Source organism: Cyclopterus lumpus, chromosome 19 (assembly GCF_009769545.1).
Source record: "Cyclopterus lumpus isolate fCycLum1 chromosome 19, fCycLum1.pri, whole genome shotgun sequence".
Classification (NCBI taxonomy): domain Eukaryota; kingdom Metazoa; phylum Chordata; class Actinopteri; order Perciformes; family Cyclopteridae; genus Cyclopterus; species Cyclopterus lumpus.
Window position 1 is genome coordinate 15,894,134 of NC_046984.1, and position 23,964 is coordinate 15,918,097.

Genomic DNA, 23,964 nt, shown 5'->3' on the forward strand with positions numbered 1-23,964 from the left:
AAGTGGGAACAGATTTTAAAAAAACTGATTTACTCTCTTTTTTTGTTTTTATTTCGCAGCGGAGCGTCTACGTGGGTTCCCACTCTGGAGTGGTGCAGGTCCCGATGTCCGCCTGTCGGAGGTACACTTCCTGTTACGACTGCGTGTTCGCCAGAGATCCGTTCTGCGGCTGGGACGGGAGGGCGTGTGTGGAAATATCTTCACGTGCACAGAGGTGAAAGGAACACACACACACACAGACACACACACACACTCTCGCTGAGACGGATACATACATAAGAGTCTTTTATCTCCCATAATCCCCTCTTGTTTATTCTGCGTTCATTTCCTCTCTGCATGCTGCTCTTAGCGAGAAAAAAAAAAAAAAAAGGAGACATTTGTTGACATTCATTTAGATGTAAGACTCAAACGTTGCCAAGAAAACACACACAAGTGTCAACACCTCCGCATTATTAATACGACAAATGGCGCTGTGATGATTTAATATATCATTATTGTTATATAGCCTCTCTTGAAATGAAACCTGCGAAACAGAGATGAATACATTTTTTTTTTTTTTTGCATTACGTGACCTTTATTTCTTTTCTTCTGGGCCCCCGACAGCGATACCGGAGTTTAATTAATTATTCATACGGCTTATTTTACCTTCCAACAGAATTTCTATGAAGCCCGGTCTAAGACAATGTGGTCGACCTGGATTTCTCCCTTCGGCTCCGTTGAGCTCAGCGGGAGATTCTTACTGTTTACAACAATTAGGGCAAAAAGAATTTGAAAAAACACACTTTTCTTGGAGCATTTAGGTCGAGTGTGTAACTGAGCGTCTAAAACAGAAGATGAAGAAACCAAGACTTAGTTTTTACAGATCTATAATTTACAAAAGTCCACCCTTATAAAGAGCATTTATAAAGAGAATACATACATTTAATACGTAGTCGATATCACACTATTATGTAATTAGTAAGCAGCTACATTAACTACGTTGTCATTCATTGTGTGTTTATTCCCACAGGAGGAAATGTAATATTATGTAAAATTATAATGTGTTATAATAACAAAGGTTGAATTAAAAAAATTAATGTATTACACATTTATACATACATTATGTGCATGTGATATAAATGCCAAATATGGGATCTTAAGATAATTTTCGATGTCACACTGCATTAAATTACAAAGTGAATAGAGACGCTGATAGATTGGTGCACTTTCAATTAAATTATAACCTGTAGAGTATTTTAATCAGTAGTATGTGTCGACGGGCAAATATACAATTCTACACATATAAAACATTAATTATTAATGAATATTTACTTGGTTTTAAATGGAGCTTTTCCTGACTATTTCCAAATGACATGAAGTAGTTTTAGTAGTTTAAATAAAAGTACTCCAACAAAAAAAATTAAATCCTGGACTGAAAATACTACTTAAGTAAAAGTACTCAATGCAGAATGTTATACTATTGTATATTATATAACAACTTTATTGTTTCCTTTTTACTATTCTGATGATAGTAGTTTTAGTTATCGATATCAATGGATCATATTTTACAAGTTTTCTATGTCAAGTCTCAAGTATTAAGTGGCATGAAATGGAAATACTCAAGTAAAGAACAAATACCTCAAATGTGTACATAAGTGCGGTACCTTTTCGAGATAGGAGGAGTAAAAACCCGTCACTAAATATAAATGTTGGAGTTGTGGACAGACGGGAACCAGCTCACATTATAAACCCCTTCCAAATAAACACAAACACATGAATATTCCTTTGTGCCTCTCTTCATTCACACTGCATGAGTGAGTGGCAGAGATCTTAATCTCCATTATGGCAGCAGACACATCAGCCTCTCCTGTGGATTTATTTTAGGGAGGTGAGAGCTGCCAAAAGAACTGAATGTTAATGGGAGAGAACTCACACCTCTCTGCTTAAAACTGCACTATCTCCACTATTTTTATTCATGCGGGTTGCTGATATACAATCATGGCAACAGAGTTTGATTATTCTTCACTGAACTCTGTAAAAAAAGGAATGTATTGTTTTCTCTTTGTGAATAGCTGCAGAGGTTTTGGGTTATTTTAGCATCGTGATTGCGTTAGCCTCAATAAATTGTTGTTTTGGATGCGTCTTAGTTATTTTTATGGCTTTAAACTGTTTTTTTTTTCTTTTTAAGTGCCGTGCAGGTTGTTTTTGAGCATCTGTGTTTCTGGAGCTCGTTGTAATTGCTGCCTGTCTTGGGCACAATTTACTTGATAAGGAGGTTGTTAATCTCAATGAGGCTTTTCCTGGTTTAAAGCTACTCCAGGGACATTTTTTGATTTTGTGTTGGTTTCGGCGCTCCCTGTGGACAGGAACGGTAGTGTTTAGAAAACCTCCCATTTTACTGCAGCGAGGTCTCGACAGTCTGCTATACGCTCAGTGCTGGTTCTGGTTCTCCCGGGCCTCCCTGCCCTCCAGCAGGGCCCAGGCAATACGGCCTTGCAGCAAAGCCGGATCTGGGTCTGCTGGAGTCTCTGGTGAACCGGTGTGCCATAAAGGACCCAAAGTCAAGCGTAGACATAGAAATCTTCTCGCTGGTAATCTCGTTTGGTTATTTCGGTTATATAGGGGCGTGAGTATTAAATTAAGACTGTTTCATAACTAGTTAAAAGTTCCTCAATGTAACTTTGAATAAAGATTAAACACAATTTGTTCAACATTTGAGCTCAATTTTAAATCCTTTTTGTTGCAGGTCAAACCTCACCCAGGATATCCTGAAGGGGATCCGAGGCTGCAAGGAGAATTCGGGAAATGGTAACGACGCACACACACACACACACGTGCACACAATGTACATCCGTTATGTAACATGCATATCTTTTACTTAAAGCTTAGTGCTTTATTTTACCTTACACACACACAGATTATGAGGTGAAAGAAGTCCAGCACTTCTTTCTCTCTTCCGTGAAAACTCAAGCGTTGAGCTGCTCTGAAGGGGTTTCATTAGGCTGTCCCCGCCCCAGGTCCCAGCCTTCACATTTTAATCAGTCTCTCCTCTCGGTGGTCATGCTGGGCTCACTGCATTTAAAGAAGCTTATGAAATGAGATGGAAAGTGATGCGAAAAAGAAAAAAAAAAAGGTTGCTCACATTGAAACCGTGACCTTTGTGACCCGACGCCTCCTTTTTTATATTCACCTCCGCTGCACTTCATGTCATGTCATCTCACGCTTCAACTCGGTCTTGGCCCCGTCTCATGTCCCCCCCCCCTCTCTCTCTCTCTCTCTCTCTCTCTGTCGCTCAGTGGTCCACCGGCGGCGCTCCGTGATGTCGGGTGACGACGTGCTGCTCCAGTGCGAACTGCGCTCCAACCTGGCGTCTCCGCGCTGGACGCTGAACGGCAAAGATCTCCAGGGATACGGCCTCAATTCGGGCTACCGCATCGGCACAGACGGCCTCCTCATCATCGGCGCTCGCGCCCAGCAGAGTGGGTCGTATCGCTGCTTCGCCTCGGAGAACTCCGTCTCAGTCCTGCTTTATCTTTACACCGTCAGGGTGCACTCGGCAGACTCGTACTTCCCCGTGGAGGCCACGGCCACGACGAACCCCGCCACAGTTTCCAGCACGACTGTCTTCCCCACCGGCGGCCCCACTGAGCAGCCTCTGCCCTCGCCCCCAGCCCCGCTGCCTCCGGGGGCGGAGTTCCAGACCTACAGGCACATGGAGGCCGTGTACATTTCCCTGGTGGCGGTCCTCGGGGGGCTTTGCTTGGTGTTGACTGTGGTGCTGCTTTACGTGAGCTTCTGCACCAGACGGGTGTCTCGCAACCGAAAGTTCTCCGAGCAGGGGCTGCACGTCCTGGGCTCCTCCGAGAGAGAGAGGAGCTCCCATCTGGAACTCAAAACCATCTCCAGCCACTACAACGGCCGCCAGGGTCGACGCTCCACGTCGGTGGCGACTTTCGGGGACTTGGGCGACGGCTTCCTGCAGATAGTTCCGGGCGAGGGCCAGTTCTCTCTGTGCAAAACGCCTCCGCCGGCTCCTCCTCTTCCCATGCCGCCTCCGCTGCCCAACATGGACTACGCCAACGGGCTGTCGTCCACTCTGCCCAGCGTGCTGAGGAAGATGAACGGGAACAGCTACGTGCTGCTGCGGCAGGTCGACCACGACGGCATGTCGCCGCTCTACCACTCCTTCACAGAGGAGCTCAACAGGATCCTGGAGCAGAGGAAACACGTACAGCTGGACCCGCAGCCCGACGAGAGCTCCATCTAGGACGCCCCCCCTCTCAGTCGTTGTTATTTATTTTGACCCCACGAGGGTGACCCGTAGCTGAGGGGAAGAACTGACTATTGTATCAAACGCTGCTGTTATTTACCTGGTGTCACCTGCAGGTCGAGTCCTCGCTTGACCTGAAATGTGCAGATGTGTCCCACGACAAACAAACGGCCCATGATTTCAAGTCAACAACGGACCGCACTAACCAGAGATTGATATTTAAAACGTGTAGCCGTGTAAAAGATAAATTAACCACAGACTGCACTGTTACAATGACCACGAGCTGGCCAAGGCTCTCTGGAGGCTTGTGAACGATGGCGGTCGGATGACACACAAAAAAAATGCAAAAGGTGCAAACTGGGACACGAAAATAAATCAGGCCCCGGAGGCGATCTTGTGTTTATTATGAGACTGTGGGAGCGTTCAGGAAGTGCGATGTAACATTACCCTTCTACGGAGCTTAAAGTGATACTCCACCCAAAATCAGCATTCAAATGCTGTTGGAAAGTGAATCGTGTACCTGCCTGTTGCACGTTTCTGTTCCCTGTTCCGAACAGGTTTGACTCACCTGCAGTCACGGGATCATTCTGCATCACGCTGATGGTGATAACAGCTGCTATAGCTGGGAGGCCTTCTGATGTTGGCAGTCCAGGGTTCATTCATGGGCAAAGACATGCATCCTTTCAGGATGAATTAGTGTGCACAACACCTCCAGGTGTGTCGCATCAGTGACTAATAAGGCGTGACCCTCCCGACCCCTGTGTGTGACATCGGAGCTGACCCTCCGGTCTCCTCCTACAAGCATTAGATTGAAGAAGAAGAAGATTAAGAGTAGTTTCGTGTCCAAACTAGAAACGGTGCGCTCCATGAAGGTTCACATCTCAGCCGGGTGTGTCTTACCCCGACTGAATCTGGGCCAGAGTCGTGACCGAGGAGTCAGCAGGCAGTCAGCAGGCAGTCAACGGCGGTACGAGACGGGCAATAAAAAGGTGTTTTTGAGAAAGTGTGAGTCGCCGCAGTCCTCGAGAGGTCCTTGAGCGTGCAGCCATAACCGCCCGCCCGAAATATGATGCAGTTTTGCTTCGGCATGTTGTGAGATTAGTCGTGGACGGACACGGAGGTGCACACTCACTCACAGACACACGTGAGCGATCGCCTGATTTATTTCTAGCGGAGTAAGGCAGGCTGCAACTTACAAATATTGTCACGATTACTTAATCTGCCATTTTTTTTCATTTTTTTTTTCATTTAGCGTAATTGTTTGGTCTCAAAAAATGACAGAAAAGGAGTGAAGAATTCTCATCACAATTTTTTTTTAAAACAACTAAATATAATAATAATAATCCATTTAATTTATATAGCGCTTTTTAAGGTACTCAAAGACAATTTACATGTTACATTCATGCTACGGGGAGCAACGCAGGGTTAAGTGTCTTGCTCAAGGACACATCGACTAGGGCGGGGATTGAATCGCCGACCCACAGTCGCCCCAAATATCAACAACAACAAATATGTATAAATGACGACTATCCCAGAATATAAAGCTTCTGTTCTCTGTGACTTTATTCGATTCTCAAAAGACAGATCTCATGTGGAGTATCACTTCAAGAGGCCGTTACAGCACGCGAGAGCTCAGGTGGAAACTGAACAAATCATACATTTCAAACCACTCTTTCTTCATTTCCTTTCCCAGTAAGCACATCACTGGTTGCAGCTGTTATGAGCAGTTTGCACACCTGTAGCAAACCTGAGCATCTGTGTGAGTAAAGAGACACTTTGAGAAGTCTATTATTGACCACTAAAGGAGCCGCTTTGTGGTCACATTGATTGAATTCACCCACAGACCGGCCCTCGGGAGGGGCGGGGGGGGGGGGGCCACAACACGCGGACACCAGATGCTGCAAAGAAGACGCTTACTCGCTGTTATATATATATATATATATATATATATATATATATATATATATATATATATATATATATATATATTTATACACATAAACGTTGTCTTCGTCAGACTGAAGCCCCCCCGTTTGTGTCGACGTCTTGAACATCGCTCCTGAGACATCCCGACAGCAGTTCCACGCCAACGCCGACACAATGACGTTGCGAAAGAGACAACATGTTTTTCTCCAATTACTTCTTTAACTGGGGGGTGTGAGGGGGGGGGGGGGGGGGGAAAAAAAAACAACAAAAAAGCTGCTGGAGGTGAGAGTTGTTGAGTCAGAGTAGAGAAAAAACCTTCACACATGTGAGGCCACGAAGCCCCGAAGCCCCCCCTCGTGTTTACCTGACATCAGAGCAATGCCAAAACAACACGACAAGGGGAACAGCGCTGTGATTAAATGACACATGCATACGACGAGAGGAGAGGAGAGGAGAGGAGAGGAGGAGACGAGAGGAAGAGGAGAGGAAGAGGATAGGAAGAGGAGAGGAGACGAGACGAGACGAGACGAGAGGAAGAGGAGAGGAGAGGAGACGAGAGGAGAGGAGACGAGAGGAAGAGGAGAGGGAGAGGAGAGGAAGAGGAGAGGAGACGAGAGGAAGAGGAGAGGAAGAGGAGAGGAGAGGAGAGGAGAGGAGAGGAGAGGAGAGGAGAGGAGAGGAGAGAGGAGAGGAGAGGAAGAGGAGAGGAAGAGGAGAGAAGAGGAGAGGAGGAGGAGAGGAGACGAGAGGAGAGGAGAGGAAAGGAGAGGAGAAGGAGAGGAAGAGGAGAGGAAGAGGAGAGGAGAGGAAAGGAGAGGAGAGGAAGAGGAGAGGAGAGGATGCAGGCCTCTTGTCTGTCTGAACAGAGCGTTGTCGTCTCCGCAGACAGAAAACATTTGACCCGAGTGTCCTGGTTCCGCCATGACGATGATACAAGTGGACAGCAGCTATTTTGCACTCGTGGTTTTTTTACCGGCCGTCCTCTTTGTCAACCTTGTGAGCCGCTTTGTTCTGAGAACGGGGTCCAGAAGATTCACTCTATATGCAAACTGAGACCGAAAGGCCTCGGGAGGATTCAAAGGGTCCGATGGCGCCGAAGAGGCGTCACTACACACACACACGTCACACACGTCACACACCAACGTATCCTCGTACGATCATACCTCACAAACAAGCTCCTCATTTGATGCAACAATGGTGTCAATTTCCACTCCTTACATGCAAAATAAAACCTCTGTCTTCACAGGCTTCTACTTAGTTTAGGTTTAGGTTAGGTTTGAGGAGTAGAGCAGCGACCTTTTGACCTCTCCTCCCTCCATTCCTGTGTGGGCTTAATTTTTCATCGTTCATGATCACGTGGATAACATACGAAATGGATTTGTGGACTATCTACGAATTACAGCACATTACTTTTCGTCGGTATTGTTGTCACCGTCGTCGCGCCATGAATATCGGCGAGGAGAGACGAGGGAACAGAAAGTGACAAAAATCATGGCCGCAGCACAATAAAAGGAGCACTAATTGGGGTGAAATTAAACAAATAGCAGCTGTATCGCCCCCTCCCCTCCCCGCCTATCACACTTTGTTGCTGTATTTAGAAATGCTGTGAGTTAATTATACCACATATCTGCCCCTCTGTTACATATTAAGGTACGTTTACTCTGAATAAAAAGATATCGCCCCCCTCTCGTTGCTGCTCTTCAATATTTCCTGCACATCTGACCCGACATGGGTGTCACGTCCAGTTGTTTGGCAGAAGCTACTTTGTTTCCTTTTTATTTTCTTAGCCCCTTTTTAATCTAACTTTTGTTTTCCATCCTCATCTTCATTCTTCCCGGCTCTCTCCTCACCGCATCTATCACTCTGCTGAGTTTACAGATGGCCTCGTATCAACTAGAGCCGCAGCGTTTGTGTTTCTCGCATTAGTTCATAGACGCCGTCTCGCGTTTCCTGCCGACGTTTGTTACTTTTAGCATAGTTTTTAATGCCCGCACGAAGCACTAAATATGAATCTGTGTCCTAAAAGGTGACTAGGAAGTGAAGGTTTTCTGATTCACGCAGATCTATAGGTGTGATTTCATTTTGATTTCAATCAAAGTTGTAAAGCAATGTTCTTGTTTGGTTGTATTTTATGGCGAGTTTAACATTTGTTGTAAAAGTTGTGGACAATCCTCCACCGTCGCTGCTGCTTCATTGCCTCTTAGAGGACAATCTGTTTACAATGGGCTCTGGCTCTGTACGCCATAGCATGGGCTTTAAAAACAGCTGACATATCGGCTTCCAGTTTGCTTCTGCACTCAAACCCCACAGTGAAGCAAGTTCATCAATATGCAAGATACAGTATATTATATTTCCATTATTTCTCTCGGTCGTAGGCCAAAGAAAGTGCTGTAAAGAGTTCACAATGTGCACTTTTATTCTGTTAAAGTTATGTAAATGTGCCCTCGTAAACTGTGACACCTTCCAAGTTGGTTCCGTATGATTTTTGATGCACACTGAACTTATCTTAATATAACTTGCTGCTTATAAGATGGTTTAATCACCAGAGATGCTGATAGAAAGAACTTCCCTTTTTTAAATTTTTTTTATGGTCTCTCATGTCTTATTTATTTGAATTCATTAATTTTCCATTCGCTTTTGTGCAGATAAAAACCACTTATGTTCGGCTCGGAGGTGGTGTCAACAGCCCTGAGGGGCAGTCAGGAAATAACATGCAAAACATGCTCACACACAAACCCCTTCTCTCAGGACACCGCGGCACGGTTCTTTTTGTCTGTTTTTAGCTCGTGGCGAGCAGCGAGGCCTCTGTCCTCCAGTGGGGGGGTGGAGCTCACACGTGACGCCAGAGTCCATCACGTACGTGCACGTTTCCGACTCCGACAGGAGCAGAAGTACAGCATAAACTCCGAGCGGGGGGAGGATAGAAAATGACCATTTTCAAGGCGGTAACTTAGCAACAGTATCTTGATTTAGATGCCTTTTTAATGTCCTCGCGTGGGTCTAGCTGTGCCGGTTCCCGTTTCCCATCGGGATGGGAACCGGCACAGCTAGACCCACGCGAGGACATTAAAAAGGCATCTAAATCAAGATGCTGTTGCTAAGTGTGATGAGAGCAAAGTGGCCCTGATAGCTGTAGATTAATTAAAATGCAGGAAGTGAAACAACAGCTGTCATCTGTGTGCCAGTTGTTTGGCTTTAACAGGCCGAACAGCTCATTTGTATTTGAATCGCGTGATGCAAGTCGACAGATCATTGAAATGTCGGCACTTCTCATTGGCTAAGAAGTACAAAAAAGGAACTTTAGTCAATGTAATTCAAAAAGGTAGAGGGGCAACCCACAATCCTTATAAATAATGCAACTCAAGTGCAGATAATTGGGGGAGAAAATGAGTGCAATCAGCAGCAGTGTCCCGCAGCAGAGCTCGTCTCCACGCTGTCACTCACTCATAACCCTCCTCTGCAGGCGTCTCACGCTCATATTCTACTTGAATTTTCAAAAAAAGGTGGCTGGACCATTTTCCTGCATCCAAAGCTATAATTTGCCAGCAGACTAGTATCCATCAACCTGGTAGAAACGAGCAATCTGCTCCTTGTGTTGGGGGCTTTAGCACATTCATACCAATGCTTATTTGTATTCATCTGAGGTCTGCTACTTGGTTGTATTGATGTTTCTTTTGTTTAGAGGAACACTTGAGGTCATTTATGAAAGGAAAAGGGGTCAAGCGGCCTTTTTGCGGTCTAAAAATGATGAATTCAGGACGGGAATTGCTACGAAAGAAGCGGTGAGGAGTTTCGCCGACATCCGCCCTTGTTGAATTTAAACGAAACTCGCCCACTGGAGGAGTTTCCTCTTCCTCTTTCAGCCGACCGTTGGGCAGCTCCGCGCTGCCGAAGGTTAAAGACTCGTCTGTCAAGCTGCTGCCACGCAACCATCTGTCGTGTTCGTTTTACGCCCCGGGTTCCTTTTAAAGTCGTGCAGCGAGGAGGAAACCCCTCAAACCTTTCTCAGTGTCGAACTGTGCAAACATGTACGTTCCCTTGTGTCATACAAATAAAAAAGGTGTACATCTGATATGCGTCTTGTCTGTTAAGTATTTTTAAAATGCAGTTAAAGCTGCAATCGGGTTGACTCAAAGATAATGCACAATAATTTTGCTTTCTTTTTTTTTTTATTTCATACAAAGTTCCAGCTGCTCCGTGCTGCACTTTACCACAATGAATCTTCCAATAACCTTGAGAATACAAAACAATTATCTTTTTTTTTTTAAATTATAAATATGCCAGCTGACACGCCTCTGGTGGATTCATGTAAAGTCTGGTGATGTGTGCACTTCTCTGCCACAGAAGCTTCGTTCGCCACCAACAGAAAGAAAAAGGTATAAAGATATTCTGCCGTTAGTGGAAAAAACTGCTGCAAACATACTTTTTAAGATCGTACACTTAAACAGCTTTAAAAAAAACATCTTGCAAGAATAATCTGCAATTAATGACCAACTTCAGCTCCAAACTCAGGTCCTCATTCTGCGTCCGGTTGCTGCGGCCTGATGGGGCCGATGGACGGGGGCCGGTTGGTGAACGGGTGCCACTGGCCCTGGATGCTGGGGCTGTCCGTGTGGAAGGGCTTGCGGATGCGGATGACGTCCAGGCCGGACTGATTGGTCAGCTTGGTCAAAAGCTCCAAAATCTGCGGGGACGTTTTGCTCGTGACGAGTTCTTCCCTCACGCTGCCATTTACTGGAAGGAAGGAGTATAAAAAAAAGATTTAAAACACGACTGACTTTTAAAAAGGGTCACACTTTTTCCTTTTTTAGAGAAAAACCTTCCCAGTGGGAAATGTAACAGTGTCAACGAGAACTACTGGAATAGAGGTCTCATAGAAACGGTGTTATACTGCCCCCTACAGTATCTGGGAGGAGTAGTACAAATAAATCACTTTACTACATATTTAATTTATAGAAAAACCACATGTGGGGCTTAAATTTGTCACACTTTAACAGAAAGACTATTATTATAATCCTGAAACCTTTAAACTGTAAAGAAAACCTTTGACGTAGCATTTTCATATTTCAGCATATCCAGAGTTTGTTTATATTTAGAACAATTTGCTTAAAATGTCTTCTTATATATATATTTTTTAGAAATCACCGACGGCTTATAAACTCAACACAACAAGCTTAACTCGTGTCAGAACTGTGCCTCCATTTCCTCTGTGATTAGTTCAACATATCATTGTTATTCCCCAAAAAATGTTGCAGAAAATAGTTAGGAAATAACAGTAAAATAACTAAACAACACAAATAAAATAAAGCATGAATAAAAACAGGTGCTATATAAAAAGGAGGAAAGAAATTCAGGATTAGTCGGACATCCCATCAAAACACAAAGTCACGAGCACTTACAGTATTCTGCAACTATTTTGGGTATCCGGCACGACTGAGGAGACACATACACGACAGTAGACGGGTTCTTCTTGGCATAATCCACCACGCCCTCTTCGATGAAGTCCCTGAAGAAGAATGGAAGAAGGAAATGCAACTTTATATTTCAAAATCCACCACATTTCATAACAAACCACTGTTACTGCTTAATTTCTTTGGTAGTTTAAAATGCCACAAAATAATGAAAAATGTCCATCCCAGTTTGTCAAAGTCCAAGATGATGTCTTTGAATGTCTTGTTTGGTCCGAAAGTTAAATATATTCAGATAAAGAGGATATAAAACATAGACTAGGAGGAAATTTCCATCTTTGAGAGGCTAAAAAACAGAATATTCTGCTTATTCATTGGAGCTCTAGTTACACAAAGCCCAAATTCAAGCACATTCAAAACATGTAAATGCTGCAAGCATGTTCACGTAATGCATTAGTAAAATATAATAATACAAATACAAAAATAATACATCATGTCATAATAATAATAATAATATTATTTATATATATATATATATATATATATATATATATAAATTAAGGCTGTTTATTTGCATTATCAATTAATGTGCTGATATATGGTGAGGAGATGTAACGTTAAAGTTACTGTAGTAGAAGTAGAAAGTGTCATGAGAAGAAAATATTCGAGTAAAGTACAAACCTACCTCAAATGTGTACTTAGTATCTAGTATATGTACTTATTTAACGTTAAATTCAACGTCTGATTATACATACAGTGAGGGATTTTTTCTCACCTCTTCACTTGCAAAGACTATTTGTATATGAATATATATGCATGTAAATTGTGTGTTTCTTTTACCTGACTCCCAAAGAGCTCTGTGCTTTTTTAGAGAAGACGATGGAGACTCGTTTCAGCTGGCAGACGTACCGACCGACACCGTTTTGGAGAACGCTTTTCAGGAAGCGACTCGGCGTCCCTCTGGACGTCATCTTTTACAAGTTAATTAAGGGCTATATTTTTTTTAATTATGGTATTCTAAAAACCAGCCGCGGGGGCCACAAATAAGCGTCAGCTAGCAGCGACATGCACAGAGGGCGAGTTGACGGACATGCATTTGCTCCGAAGGTCCGTCGATGAAATGTTCCGGAGTGCAACACGTAACTGATCCGACCGTTGAAGAAAATAAGACTTTAAAATGAAACCTCTTCGGTTCGAAAATTAAAATGTTTAATTATATTCATTTTTAAAGGTCACATTTCACACGGGCATATTTAAAATATTTTTGAAATGTAAAATATAAAATGTTAGCAAAAACCTGTAAACGCCGCTCAGCACCTGTCCCCACGTGTTTCACACGGACTTGTTTTGGAGACGCACCGATTAGCCCGGGTAAAAGGAGCATGGAGGAGAATGAGGGCAGCCTGCAGAGCCAGTAAGGTGGATTTTGTGTTTGTTTGTTATTTAACTAAAAGTAATGTATTTATAGATAAAGCTTTCGCGCACATTCAGGCTAATTTTCGTTGACAGTCAATGTCCGTTTAATACAAAATAAACAAGATAACGGTTTTTCTGCCTCACTGTCTTTGACTAACACTAGCATAGGTCATCCAAGACTTACCTTTTGTGGCGTTGCTGTGTGTTACTTGATGTGTTCTTGCTCTCTCTGGGTCTGTCGCAGGTTCAATGCACTATCCAGATAACTGATGTGGAGGAGCTTGCTGCTGAGGGGCACCACCTGTCTCGTGCAGGTGGCAACCCCGAGGCTTCTCCACCAAAGACCCTCCCCACCCCTCTGTGCGAGACTCCTCACTCGGAGGCCCCTTCACAGGCCCCCCTGTGGTTTAGAGCCTCGGGGCGAAGGCTACTTCCTGGCACACGGTGGGACCAGGGCATTTAAAAAAGATGCAAAGTCTTCTGTGGAGGCTCCTGTGAGCCCCACCACAATCACAGACATCAAGCAGTATCTGCGCACAAAGGAGATTCCCTTCCACGATGGCTACAGCTGCCTTCACACCCCGAGCATCTTCGTGGAGCCGTCCGCCAGGAGGGACAGCTTCTCCCTGTTCGTCGACAAAACCACCGGGCAGTTCCTGTGTAAGGACACGCTGGTGGAAGGGAGCTGGGAGGATCTCCAGGACTGCCTGGAGGTGATGCAGAAGGAGGAGCAGGACTTCCTCAGCCCCCGCGTGCTGCTGGGGTACCCGGAGAGCGTGGAGGAGCAGGAGGACAGGGAGTGGGAGCTGAGGGAGGTGCAGAGGATCTGGTCCAGCTCCGTGCCCTTCTCTGACCTCCCCGAGGACGAGGCTCAGCTCATTAAAACCATGTTTCAGGTAATGTTTAGTGTTAATTAGTGATACGGAGTGACTGCATGTGTGTTTTTTAATCTAACATATTACGTTTTTTTATGTCTGAATAAACAATCGTTTAAAAATCTATATAATAATCTTATCCACGGTCGAGTTATGTGAAGAGGATAACGGTGAAAGAAGCAAACAAGCATTCATTTACACCATTTTAATTCATATATGTTGTCCATATTTTATTATCTAGATCATTTTTCAATGTTATTAAAGATGTTGCACTTGTAAATGTCGTAATACCATGACATTTCAATATTGATTGTTGTAATTAAGTAAAACATTACTTTTGTTATAAAGACTTTTATAAAGAACTTTTCAAAACTAACTTTTGCAACGTTAAAACAAAAAAGAAGACAAGAAATGACAAATTGACAAAATAATAAGAAAAGATCAATACAATAAAACATACTGACAAACGGTTAAAAATGTATTTTGTATTATTTTGTATTGGTTTTCAGTTGTTAGGAGGCCTTCAGATTTTCTATCATGGGATTTAAATGTTTAATAAATGACTCAAAAAGGAGTGTTATCACCATTTAAAGAAAAATTAAAAATAAATCTCAAGACTATTTTCCTCACAGGGTGATAAGCTTTATTAATGTTTTGTTTCAGATCACAAAGATATCCAATGCAACACTAAAGAGGTTTGGCGTGAGGCTCTTCAAACCTACCAAGAGTCTGGTTTTCCCCTGGTTCGGTGGACCCGACTCCTCCCTAAAAGGGGTGAAGCTTCTCTCCGCCCAAAGCACGGGCACCGACAAAGTCATTTACAATGAAGCCACGGTCCCAAAGTGCAATTCGTACTACAACCTGTTTGGCCTCCCGCTGGTGGGCCGTATGGACGCGGAGGTGGTGCTGACCGGACACGAGCTGGACACGCTGGCTGTGAGCCAGGCCGCGGGCCTCCCCAGCGTGGCTCTCCCCCGCGGGTTCAGCTGCCTCCCGCCCATCCTGCTGCCGTACCTGGAGCAGTTCAAGCGGGTGACGCTGTGGCTTGGAGACGACATTCGCTCCTGGGAGGCGTCGAAGATCTACTCGCGCAAGCTGGGCCTGAGGCGCTGCTCGCTGGTGCGGCCCGGGGAGTCCCGGCCGCGTCCCGTGGAGGCGCTGGACCGGGGGAAGAACTTCGGCCACATCATCAAGTCCTCCATCCCGGCGGCGCACAAGTCCATCGTGTCCTTCAAGCAGCTCCGAGAGGACGTGTACGGGGAGCTGGTGAACACGGAGCAGGTGGCCGGAGTGAAGTGGGGCAGGTTTCAGGAGCTCAACAGGATCCTGAAGGGACATCGCAAGGGGGAGCTGACTGTTTTCACAGGTAGGAAGCGTCTCTCAAATAATTATCTTTTAAAATATAGTCCCCGATCTCCCAACTCTGCAGTTCCCCTCTCCTCTAAAGAGGGTTTTAGCCTCTTTCAGCTCATTGTTTTGGTTTTCTGGCCCACAACACGACCGGTTCGTTACCATAAATCCGAGAGTGAGAATTTGGCCTTATAATTAATTAAAATCGGATAATTAGAGGATACATGTCAGTGTTGCTTCAAAGTGGCCAAAAAAAACATCAATACACCTTTTCTTTTTTTTTTAAAGCAATATTTTGTTATTATCAATGATTTTTGTAATGTGCCAGATTCTGTGTTTTTTAATTTTGGACTTCCTTTTGTATATATGGATCACAGATATGAAAGAAGAGGACTCACAACACAGCGGATCAAAGTTTATTTGAAATGAAACTGTATTATATTATACATATATTATATTTGGGTCTGTGGACTACATCTTTTGGACATGTCCAGTTTAATTATGAGCTGTAAACACACGCTTATTATCTCTCATTCACTTTGTACAGTTCATAATCTATCGTGTATCTGAACACGCACGTCTCTTTGTGTCCCAGGTCCCACCGGCAGTGGGAAGACCACCTTCATCAGCGAGGTGGCCCTGGACCTTTGCATGCAGGGCGTCAACACGTTGTGGGGCAGCTTCGAGATCAACAACGTGCGGCTGGCGAAGATCATGCTGACGCAGTTCGCCATGCAGCGGCTGGAGGAAAACCTGGAGCAGTACGACTTCTGGGCGGACAAGTTCGAAGAGCTGGCCCTCTACTTCATGACTTTCCACGGGCAGCAGAACATCAAGTAAGTCTAGGTCTGCGTCATGCAGATTTTTAAGGGATTTCTTTAGGAGAGAAAAGAACGTTGAGGAATTAATGTTAATTAATGTTTATTTATTCTGTTTTTTATTTGTGCAGCGTTGCAGATAAAGATCTGGGGACAGTCTTATTATTAGTCTTATACCATTTGTAGAGTTAGATTCCAGTGTTGGATGTCACGACTCGGGTGATCCAAACAGTTCCAATAACTCCAGAGCGTCCAAAAAGTCCAAAGGTCAACATTTTAATGGAGAAAAAAAAAAAAGTAAGCTAAGAAAACGTTCTGCTTCAATCCCAATTTGTTGCCTTTCAGATACATTTTCGCACACACACACACACACACATTTGTTTCGGGTGGCGACTTCATAAAATATGACAAAAGACAAGAAATATGACAAATTGATCCACCATGACTGGTATCTATTAATTGATTACACCTTTTTCTTTCTAATGTGAGGATTTCATATTTTCCTCATTTATGCATCATTCATTGTAACTTGAATATATTTCGGTTATGGACAAAACAAGATATCTGAAGACCTTGAACTTCAAATAACAATATAATCGTTGGATTATTTGATAAATGAAAGTAATCACTATTTGCAGCCCTAAAACTATAAGAACTTGACTGGAACGCTCTACTATGAGATGGAAAGTATACGTTTGTTAAGTCGGCCCTTTTAATTGTTTACTCGCCTGCTGTGTAATAACTCAACAGATTAATATATGATATGAATCCCCTTCTCTCTAACCTGCTCTCCAGGACAGTGCTGGACACGATGCAACACGCCGTCTACCTTTACGACATCAACCACGTCATCATCGACAACCTGCAGTTCATGATGGGGCAGGAAAACCTCTCCGTCGACAAGTGAGTCGGAGTCACATCGTGACGGACGGAAAGACGGACTCACTTTCTTTCAAGCGTTTTTTTTTATTTCCAATAAAATGATGTTTCCCGGCGTCCAGGTTTGCCGTCCAGGACCACATCATCGGAGCGTTCAGGAAGTTTGCCACCAACAGCAGCTGCCACGTCACTCTGGTGATTCACCCCAGGAAGGAGGAGGACGACCGAGAGCTGCAAACCGCCTCCATCTTCGGTTCAGCGAAGGTGACGTCTCACCTTTTTTTTTTCCTCTTTTTTTTAAAAACTCGAGCAGCACAATTGGGCAGTTTTAAAACAGTGACAGATTACATTTTAAACTTTTTCTTAAAATGAGCAAATGAAAATGTACAATTTTTTTGTTTATGTATCAAATTAGGCATAAAACAAAGCTGAAAATACGATAATAGGTCGTATAGTATGAAGGCACGGCACAAAAAAAATGTAATCGAGATACGATAGTACACACGTTGTTATATTTTAAAACAATTGTATCCTTACCTGACCCAACCTGGGCAGTCAAAAATATAATTCACATATTCATCCATAAAATATTGTCTTATATTTATCCTTCTTTATCTTCTGGCCTCCATTGTATTCATTTGCTCAGCTCGTTTTTGTAGCTAAGAGTAGCGGATCTTATAAAACACTTGACGCTCAAACATAACTGAAAGACGTCTCGACCTTTGACCCCTCGCAGGCCAGCCAGGAAGCCGACAACGTCCTCATCCTGCAGGAGAAGAAGCTGGTGACGTGTCCCGGCCGCCGGTCGCTGCAGGTGACCAAGAACCGCTTCGACGGCGACGTGGGCATCTTCCCCCTGGACTTCCACAAGTCTTCGCTCACCTTCGCTGCGCCCATCAAAGGAAGGCACAAGCTGAGGAAGCTCGCCGGCAAGCCGGAAGACGACGAGGAGGAGGCGGGCGAGAAGGAGGTGAAGGAGGTCAAGAAAGAGAAAGCGGCCAAAGCGACAAAGACTCCACGATCTGTTAAGAAAGGCAACGAAAGCGTGGTGAAGTAACTATGACGTAGTATTATAATTCATGGACGTCAGTTTTTATTCCACCTTCACATTTACATTTTAGACAGTTTTATGTCCATGAAAGGTTCGACAGATTAGGTTTGTGGGAGCGACGCAATATGTAATTCACAGTGAAACAAATAGTAAATAAACTAGAAGGATTTGAGATGACAAAAGGTATATTTCAACCTGAATGTGACTGATGGTTTAAGTGTTAAGTGCATATTGCTATGCAGGTACTTCTGTGTATTATTACTGTGCAAAGTGTTGATAAAATACTGCTAAACTTGTTCTTAATTCCGCCCCCCAACAAAAAAAACAACTGTGACATCTAACGCTACTGTTTTCATGTAAATCACTCGGTCTCATAACCCTGGTGTGCTCTCTACTGACTTTTTGTACAAAGAAGATTTATATTGAATGTTCTTTCTTTTTTTAAATAAATAAAATGCTAGTCATGCAGCCTGTGTTTTCCTATATATTCAACAGGGGGCAGTGTGTGCTTTCTACACGACCGATCAGAATCAACCTCCATAGAAAACATCACTTCCTCATTTACAACTTATTTATTCTATTTAGTGCAAGCTTGACTGTGCACAGTTTTATTTAATTCTGCAAATGTTCAGCAACACCACAAACACCTCAGTTCCCTTGTGTGATTAGTTTTGGATAAATCATTTCCGGTTAATTGGAAAATATAATAAGTATTAGAGATGTTTGACCTCCTGCCGTGAGCGCTTCTACCTTTCTAACAATTAATGATCATTTCGTGGTGTCAGATTTCACTTTATGTAGATTTTCATGCACCGAGCCATCTCCAGTGTCACTAAAACAATCTATTATTTAGACTGAGTGACTTTTAATAAAAGCAAATGTGTTCCCAAACGTCTTCGTATGAATATTTCATGTCTCGGCTGCACCGGCGTGCGATTACCTGTCGAATCGGCGCTGTGCTGTTCTGGGATCTGCTGCAGGATGTGTTTGGACGCTCAAAGTGTCGCATTTCATCGCAGTCACTGCAAAGCCAAGTCAAATTCAGATTTATGATCTGAAGGGAACGGTTCAGTGTGGGAATATGGAAGTGCCAGTGTGTGTGTTTTGATATCGGGGGAATTCGGTGATTTACAACCACAGCAGATTTATTCTCACCCTCGGGCTGGAAATTAGGGAACTTTGGAAATCTCATTTTGGACTCTCAAACTCGTATAGTCACCGATACTGTGTGTTTGGATAGACGGTAAACATTGTGAGACAGTTTGAAAAACAAAGCAAAAAGTATCAAAGTCGAGCCACATTACCCACAATGCAACGTGCCAACAGTTGGGTCGGAGACTCAGGTGTGTTATGAGATCAAGCTACCATGAAGACAGATCTGGTAAACTCACTTCTCTCTCACTCCACAACCTCAGCTTTGATTCTTTTTCTAACTTTGCAGTCTCAAATCCGACTTTGACTCAAGTGACATCACTTGAGGCGATATTCTTTTTTTGCAGACTTTACACAACTGTTTTGACACGTACAGTAGCTGGTTGGTCTCATATGAGGAGTAACTTTTCTCAAGCGATCATACGAACTGTTGTATGAGGATACTTTTTTCCCCTTTAATATAATTATTCCATTGTTGGGCCCCAGTCTAGAGTTCACAGAGGTCGGGGCCTCTGCTGGATTCATCTCTGACTGACCGGTCCAGGGAAGCTCCCGGCACCAGACTGACTCCCCACGTGGCATGCGGACCTCCTGGAATAGCCGTAGATATTGTTGTAAGCTGTGGGAGTGACTCCCCTGCGTACGTTTGATGAACGTGAATCACCGTGGACGAGATGGAGCCGGTCCCTGGACAAATGTGGTCGCGTTCGACAGGTTTTTCCTCCATCCTTCTCCGAGCCTTCTCCTCTGCTGCTTAATGGGTTGTTGTTTTTTCTTCCTGTGAACGTTTCGCCGCTGTGTAAGAACACACTGCTTTGCTTAATGACTCCAGGCTGTGTGTGCTGGATGGGTCCGGGTGTCCTCTCGACTGTGTGGGTGTGGGGATACGGCTGCTGAGGACTCTGAATGGTGCTCTTTGTGTTTTTGGAGGCATTACTGCGCCCAGATGATGGCCGGCTCTGTCGCCTGCCAGCTCCTCAAAAGAGGAAAAGAAAAAAAAAACACACAACAACTGGAGTGAATGAGGCTGCAGATGCATCTGCATGCACAGAACGGCCCCAAATGCTTCTGCCCTGGAGACTCACACTCTGTAGCTTCACTCAGCTTCATCCGAGAAAGTTTCAAAAGATAATAGCTCGAGTTATTTCTTTTCCCCAGAGCAAATACCCAAATCACTGCGTACGTCAGATTGTTGTCTTTGCTTTGAGTGGCCTGAGCTTTGCATGTGTATTCAAATAGCTGCCATCTGGAGAGCTCGAAATCACTTGAGTTACGCAGCTCTTGATCACGAGGGTGAAACAAAAAAAGTGTGCACAGACCAAAAGAATTCCAACGAAAACGCTACGAGACGTGAGAGGAGGATGAGAATGAAACGGGGCGAAGAAAAAGATGTTTCAGCTGCAGATAAAACCCCCGTCTCTTGTGAAGAACTTGACCTCAAATCCTCTGAAAACAGGGCGTGATCGGAGTATTATAACTAAATCTACGTCGTGAACCGATTCCACGTACAAGGAAAAAACCTCAGACGCTATATCAATGCCCTGGAAGCTCCAGCTTACGATGGGACGCATGGATACATGACATGCATGCGTATAGCTCTCCGCCCATTAGCCGCCCTTCATTACGCCAACTATTTGACCAAGTCTGGAGGTAATTTCGGGACCTTCAATTAGAGTTAATCTGCCGCGAGCTTTGGCTCCGCGAAAGGGGCATTACTCAACCTTCGAGACGGGATCATGTTCAGAGTATTTGGTCGTGGTAGCGCGTTTCCTCTTTGGATATGGTTGAAGAGAGCTCAGAAAACATGAGTGCCTTTATCCTTTAATAAATGTAAAAGAATAGTTTGACATTTGGTAAACGTGCTTAAATGGTTTCCTTCCCGGAGTTCTTACGGAGAGATGTACGTTGAAGCTACAGCTAGCAGCTTAGCTTAGTTTAGCACAGATACTAAAAATGGGGGGAAACAGCTAGCCTGACTTAACTAAATTCAACTACCAGCACCTCCTAAAGCTTGCTATTTAACACGTAATATCTTATTTGTTTGTATTTGAACAAAAATCAAAGTGTAAAAACAAACAAAAAAAAGGTTTTATGGGTCGGGACTGTTTCTCGGCCGGATGAAGTGACTTCCTGAAACCATGCTAGCTGTTTCCCCCTGCTTCCAGTCTTTGTGCTAAGCTAAGCTAACAGTCAGCTGGCTGTATCTTCAACTATGAGAGTGATATTGATCTTTTTGTCTAACTCTCAACAACAAAAGCAAATAAACCAGTCTTTTTTAAGGCACGTTTATGCATTTATTAGTGGCATACGGTAAGCTTGGGGGAAGTTTGTGATTTATATCTTTGAGACAGATCCAAATTACGACCGGTCTGGTTGAAAGTTTTGTTGTAATAAACCCCGGCAGCTTTTGAGAGCGAGCGAGAACATTACTTGACCCAGACTGACATTAAAATAGAAATTGTGACAGAACATGCTGGGAGAACATTGAGTGCAATCGAGTATGTAGAGCAGGTTCACCGCTGCTCTGTCTATCACTTTAGGGTTTAATCCTTTGAAGAACAGTGACTTTCCTTCTCCTTTAAAGGGGGAAACTGGACCCAGCACGGCGGCTGCATCTGATAGAATGATCCTATAATCATATTCATGTCGGGACATGAGGGGAGGAGGGGGGGGCTGCTTTTCCTCACGTGCTCTCTGCACGTTTGACCCACATCGCCCAACAGTATGCCTGCCTCTGTGTATATTAATAACCGTGCGCACATCCTCCCCTCTGTGCTCCCGGACCAGGAGGAAGCTTGTGTTTTAGCACGTTTTGTGCTCCATTTTTTTATTTTATTTTTTCATGCCAACAAAACTCGTGAAAAGACCAAAATTGTGAAGCCAGAGGCTATTTAAAAAATAAAATAAAAAATAGAGCTACACTGACGATTACAAAACACATCAGTGTCACTTCAGAAAACGTGAATGGAGACCATCTAGAGCCAGTGTTTGGTTTGTCCCTTCGAGGCTCCCGTAGAAACACGGCTCCGTGAAGAGGAAATAAACGGCTCATTCTAAAAAGGTAACGAAAAAACACAACCTTCAGACACGAAATAAAACATGGTTATAATATCACAGTCCATTTGTGCCAATAGATCTAAAAAAAATGCATTTAGTGGCTTTAAACTGTCAAGACCTTTGCGAGTGACACCTAAGTGCAGCTGAATGTTCTCAATGGGAGCTGCACACCTGGGTTGAATACCTGCGGTGCTTTACCTCTCTGTAGTTGGCCAGTATAGTTCAATCATCTAAAGGTCAACCAGCATGTATTGACGCTAAAAAGAGGGGGGGGGGGGCATGTGTGGGTGACAATAAAGAGGACAGCTGATGCAAGTGATCGGGAAGGTGGAGACAGAGGGTGGAGGGAATAGTCGAGGAATCATGTTAAACGGGGCTTTGAGGGGGCGGCCATCTCTGTTTTTAATGAGTTGAAGGCCCTCATTCCTCGTCTGCAAAGTGGTTCAGAATTGACGTCCTAAGCTGGGGAGAAGTGGAGTCCCCTGGCAGGGCTCCAGCACCTCACAGCAGACACTTTATTTTGTTTAATTCACTCTGAAAGACAGAGAAAAGGGAGCGACGGAGACAGCTTCGCCCCCCGGGCCAGCCAGGCCTTCGCCAAAAGAAAATGCCCCATTCACTCTCAAATTAGCCGTCCGCATGGCCGCCTTCAAAGGAGGCCCCCCCCCCTCTCTGCCTAATCTCCTCAGACTGTGCACACACACACTGGCCGTCTGCTTCACGAGAGCTCCGGTGCAGAAACACCAGAGCCGGCTGGTCGCCCAGTGCAGCAGTTCATCAAAGCGCGGTCGGCTAAGCAGATTATCGAGATACACGGAAGATGGAGCCGAGCGCATGCCTACCCGATGCCGATGTGGATCATTTCAAGGCTGCTTTCTATCAGCTGTGACAAAAAAAAAATATTCCTCTCACACCGAAATTATTGCATATTTTAATTAAGCTCCTCGGTTACACGGTGGTACCCAGACTAGAAGGTCGAGGGAGTCTTTGGCACCTCGCCGCTCCGGACAATAACCACCAAAAAAAAAAAAAAGGAGCTGAATTCCTGCAGAAGCCAACAGAGCAAACGTGGAGACGAGCCAAAAAACATGTTAATATTCATATCAAGTGACATGTTTTGACTATAAACGTAGAAGCAGAAAATACACTCGCTCACAGCATCTGCCTCTTAGTGGAGACAACAAGGGGCACATGTGTGGGACGGGCCGCTATTGTTGTGACAACACATATGGAAATATGATTCATAATCATCTGGTTGTTGGTGAGGAGAAGCTTATTAAACACCGTAATTCTGCTGAGGGACAAACTCTTGGACTCTGCAGCAGTTATGGGAAAAAAAATGGTTAATAGCTGCTGTTAATCAAAAGTTATCATTAAATCACCCGTCAGACATTTTTCTGCACTCTCTCTTCCACGCTGGGTTATTTTAACAACACTCATGATAGATTGTCTCACCCGTTTCTCAAAATATGCAAAGAAATAACAACTCATGTCTGTGCCGCAGCAGCGTCAGGTGTGCACGGTGATGATCGTAGTTTAGTTTGAGCGGATCCTTCTTGATCGACTTCTTCAAAAAAGGAGAAAACAAAAAGGAGAACAATTCACTTTATTGCACAAACTGTCAGTTGTAAACACCCATCTTTACTTTAAAGTCATGTTAACTGCATTTTCTTGTGCAATGAGGGATTGTTATTATTATGATGATGATGGCCAAGCACCATATGAGAGCGTTACACATGCAATGTGAATGTGCTGAACAATAAACACAGTGCAATACTGTGAG

The 23,964-nt window shown here is 44.1% G+C and overlaps 3 protein-coding genes across 6 annotated transcripts in view; 2 read left to right on the top strand and 1 right to left on the bottom strand.

Annotated features, from left to right (window-relative positions):
* Positions 1–5,565, top strand: part of sema4gb (sema domain, immunoglobulin domain (Ig), transmembrane domain (TM) and short cytoplasmic domain, (semaphorin) 4Gb) — a 28,104-nt gene extending 22,539 nt beyond the window's left edge. For all 3 annotated transcript variants that reach the window (XM_034558450.1, XM_034558451.1, XM_034558452.1), the window contains 3 exons: positions 60–214; positions 2,726–2,787; positions 3,276–5,565. In XM_034558450.1, the coding sequence (XP_034414341.1) occupies positions 60–214; positions 2,726–2,787; positions 3,276–4,246 (1,188 nt within the window). In that variant the 3' untranslated portion in view covers positions 4,247–5,565. The remainder of the gene's footprint in view (positions 1–59; positions 215–2,725; positions 2,788–3,275) is intronic.
* A 4,779-nt stretch (positions 5,566–10,344) lies between these two features.
* Positions 10,345–12,693, bottom strand: mrpl43 (mitochondrial ribosomal protein L43). Its single transcript, XM_034558453.1, has 3 exons — positions 12,424–12,693; positions 11,575–11,681; positions 10,345–10,909 (listed from the first exon to the last, which is right to left on the bottom strand). The coding sequence occupies exons 1-3, from the start codon at positions 12,552–12,554 to the stop codon at positions 10,692–10,694; spliced, it is 456 nt and encodes a 151-aa protein (XP_034414344.1). The 5' UTR covers positions 12,555–12,693; the 3' UTR covers positions 10,345–10,691.
* A 239-nt stretch (positions 12,694–12,932) lies between these two features.
* Positions 12,933–18,439, top strand: twnk (twinkle mtDNA helicase). 2 transcript variants are annotated; one of them, XM_034558662.1, is made up of 7 exons: positions 12,933–13,002; positions 13,244–13,895; positions 14,538–15,240; positions 15,820–16,060; positions 16,838–16,945; positions 17,044–17,185; positions 17,658–18,439. In XM_034558662.1, the coding sequence occupies exons 2-7, from the start codon at positions 13,269–13,271 to the stop codon at positions 17,976–17,978; spliced, it is 2,142 nt and encodes a 713-aa protein (XP_034414553.1). In that variant the 5' UTR covers positions 12,933–13,002; positions 13,244–13,268; the 3' UTR covers positions 17,979–18,439. The 2 variants fall into 2 exon arrangements, with proteins under 2 accessions (XP_034414553.1, XP_034414552.1); XM_034558661.1 differs by having other exon boundaries at positions 12,936–12,997.
* Positions 18,440–23,964: the final 5,525 nt, after the last annotated feature.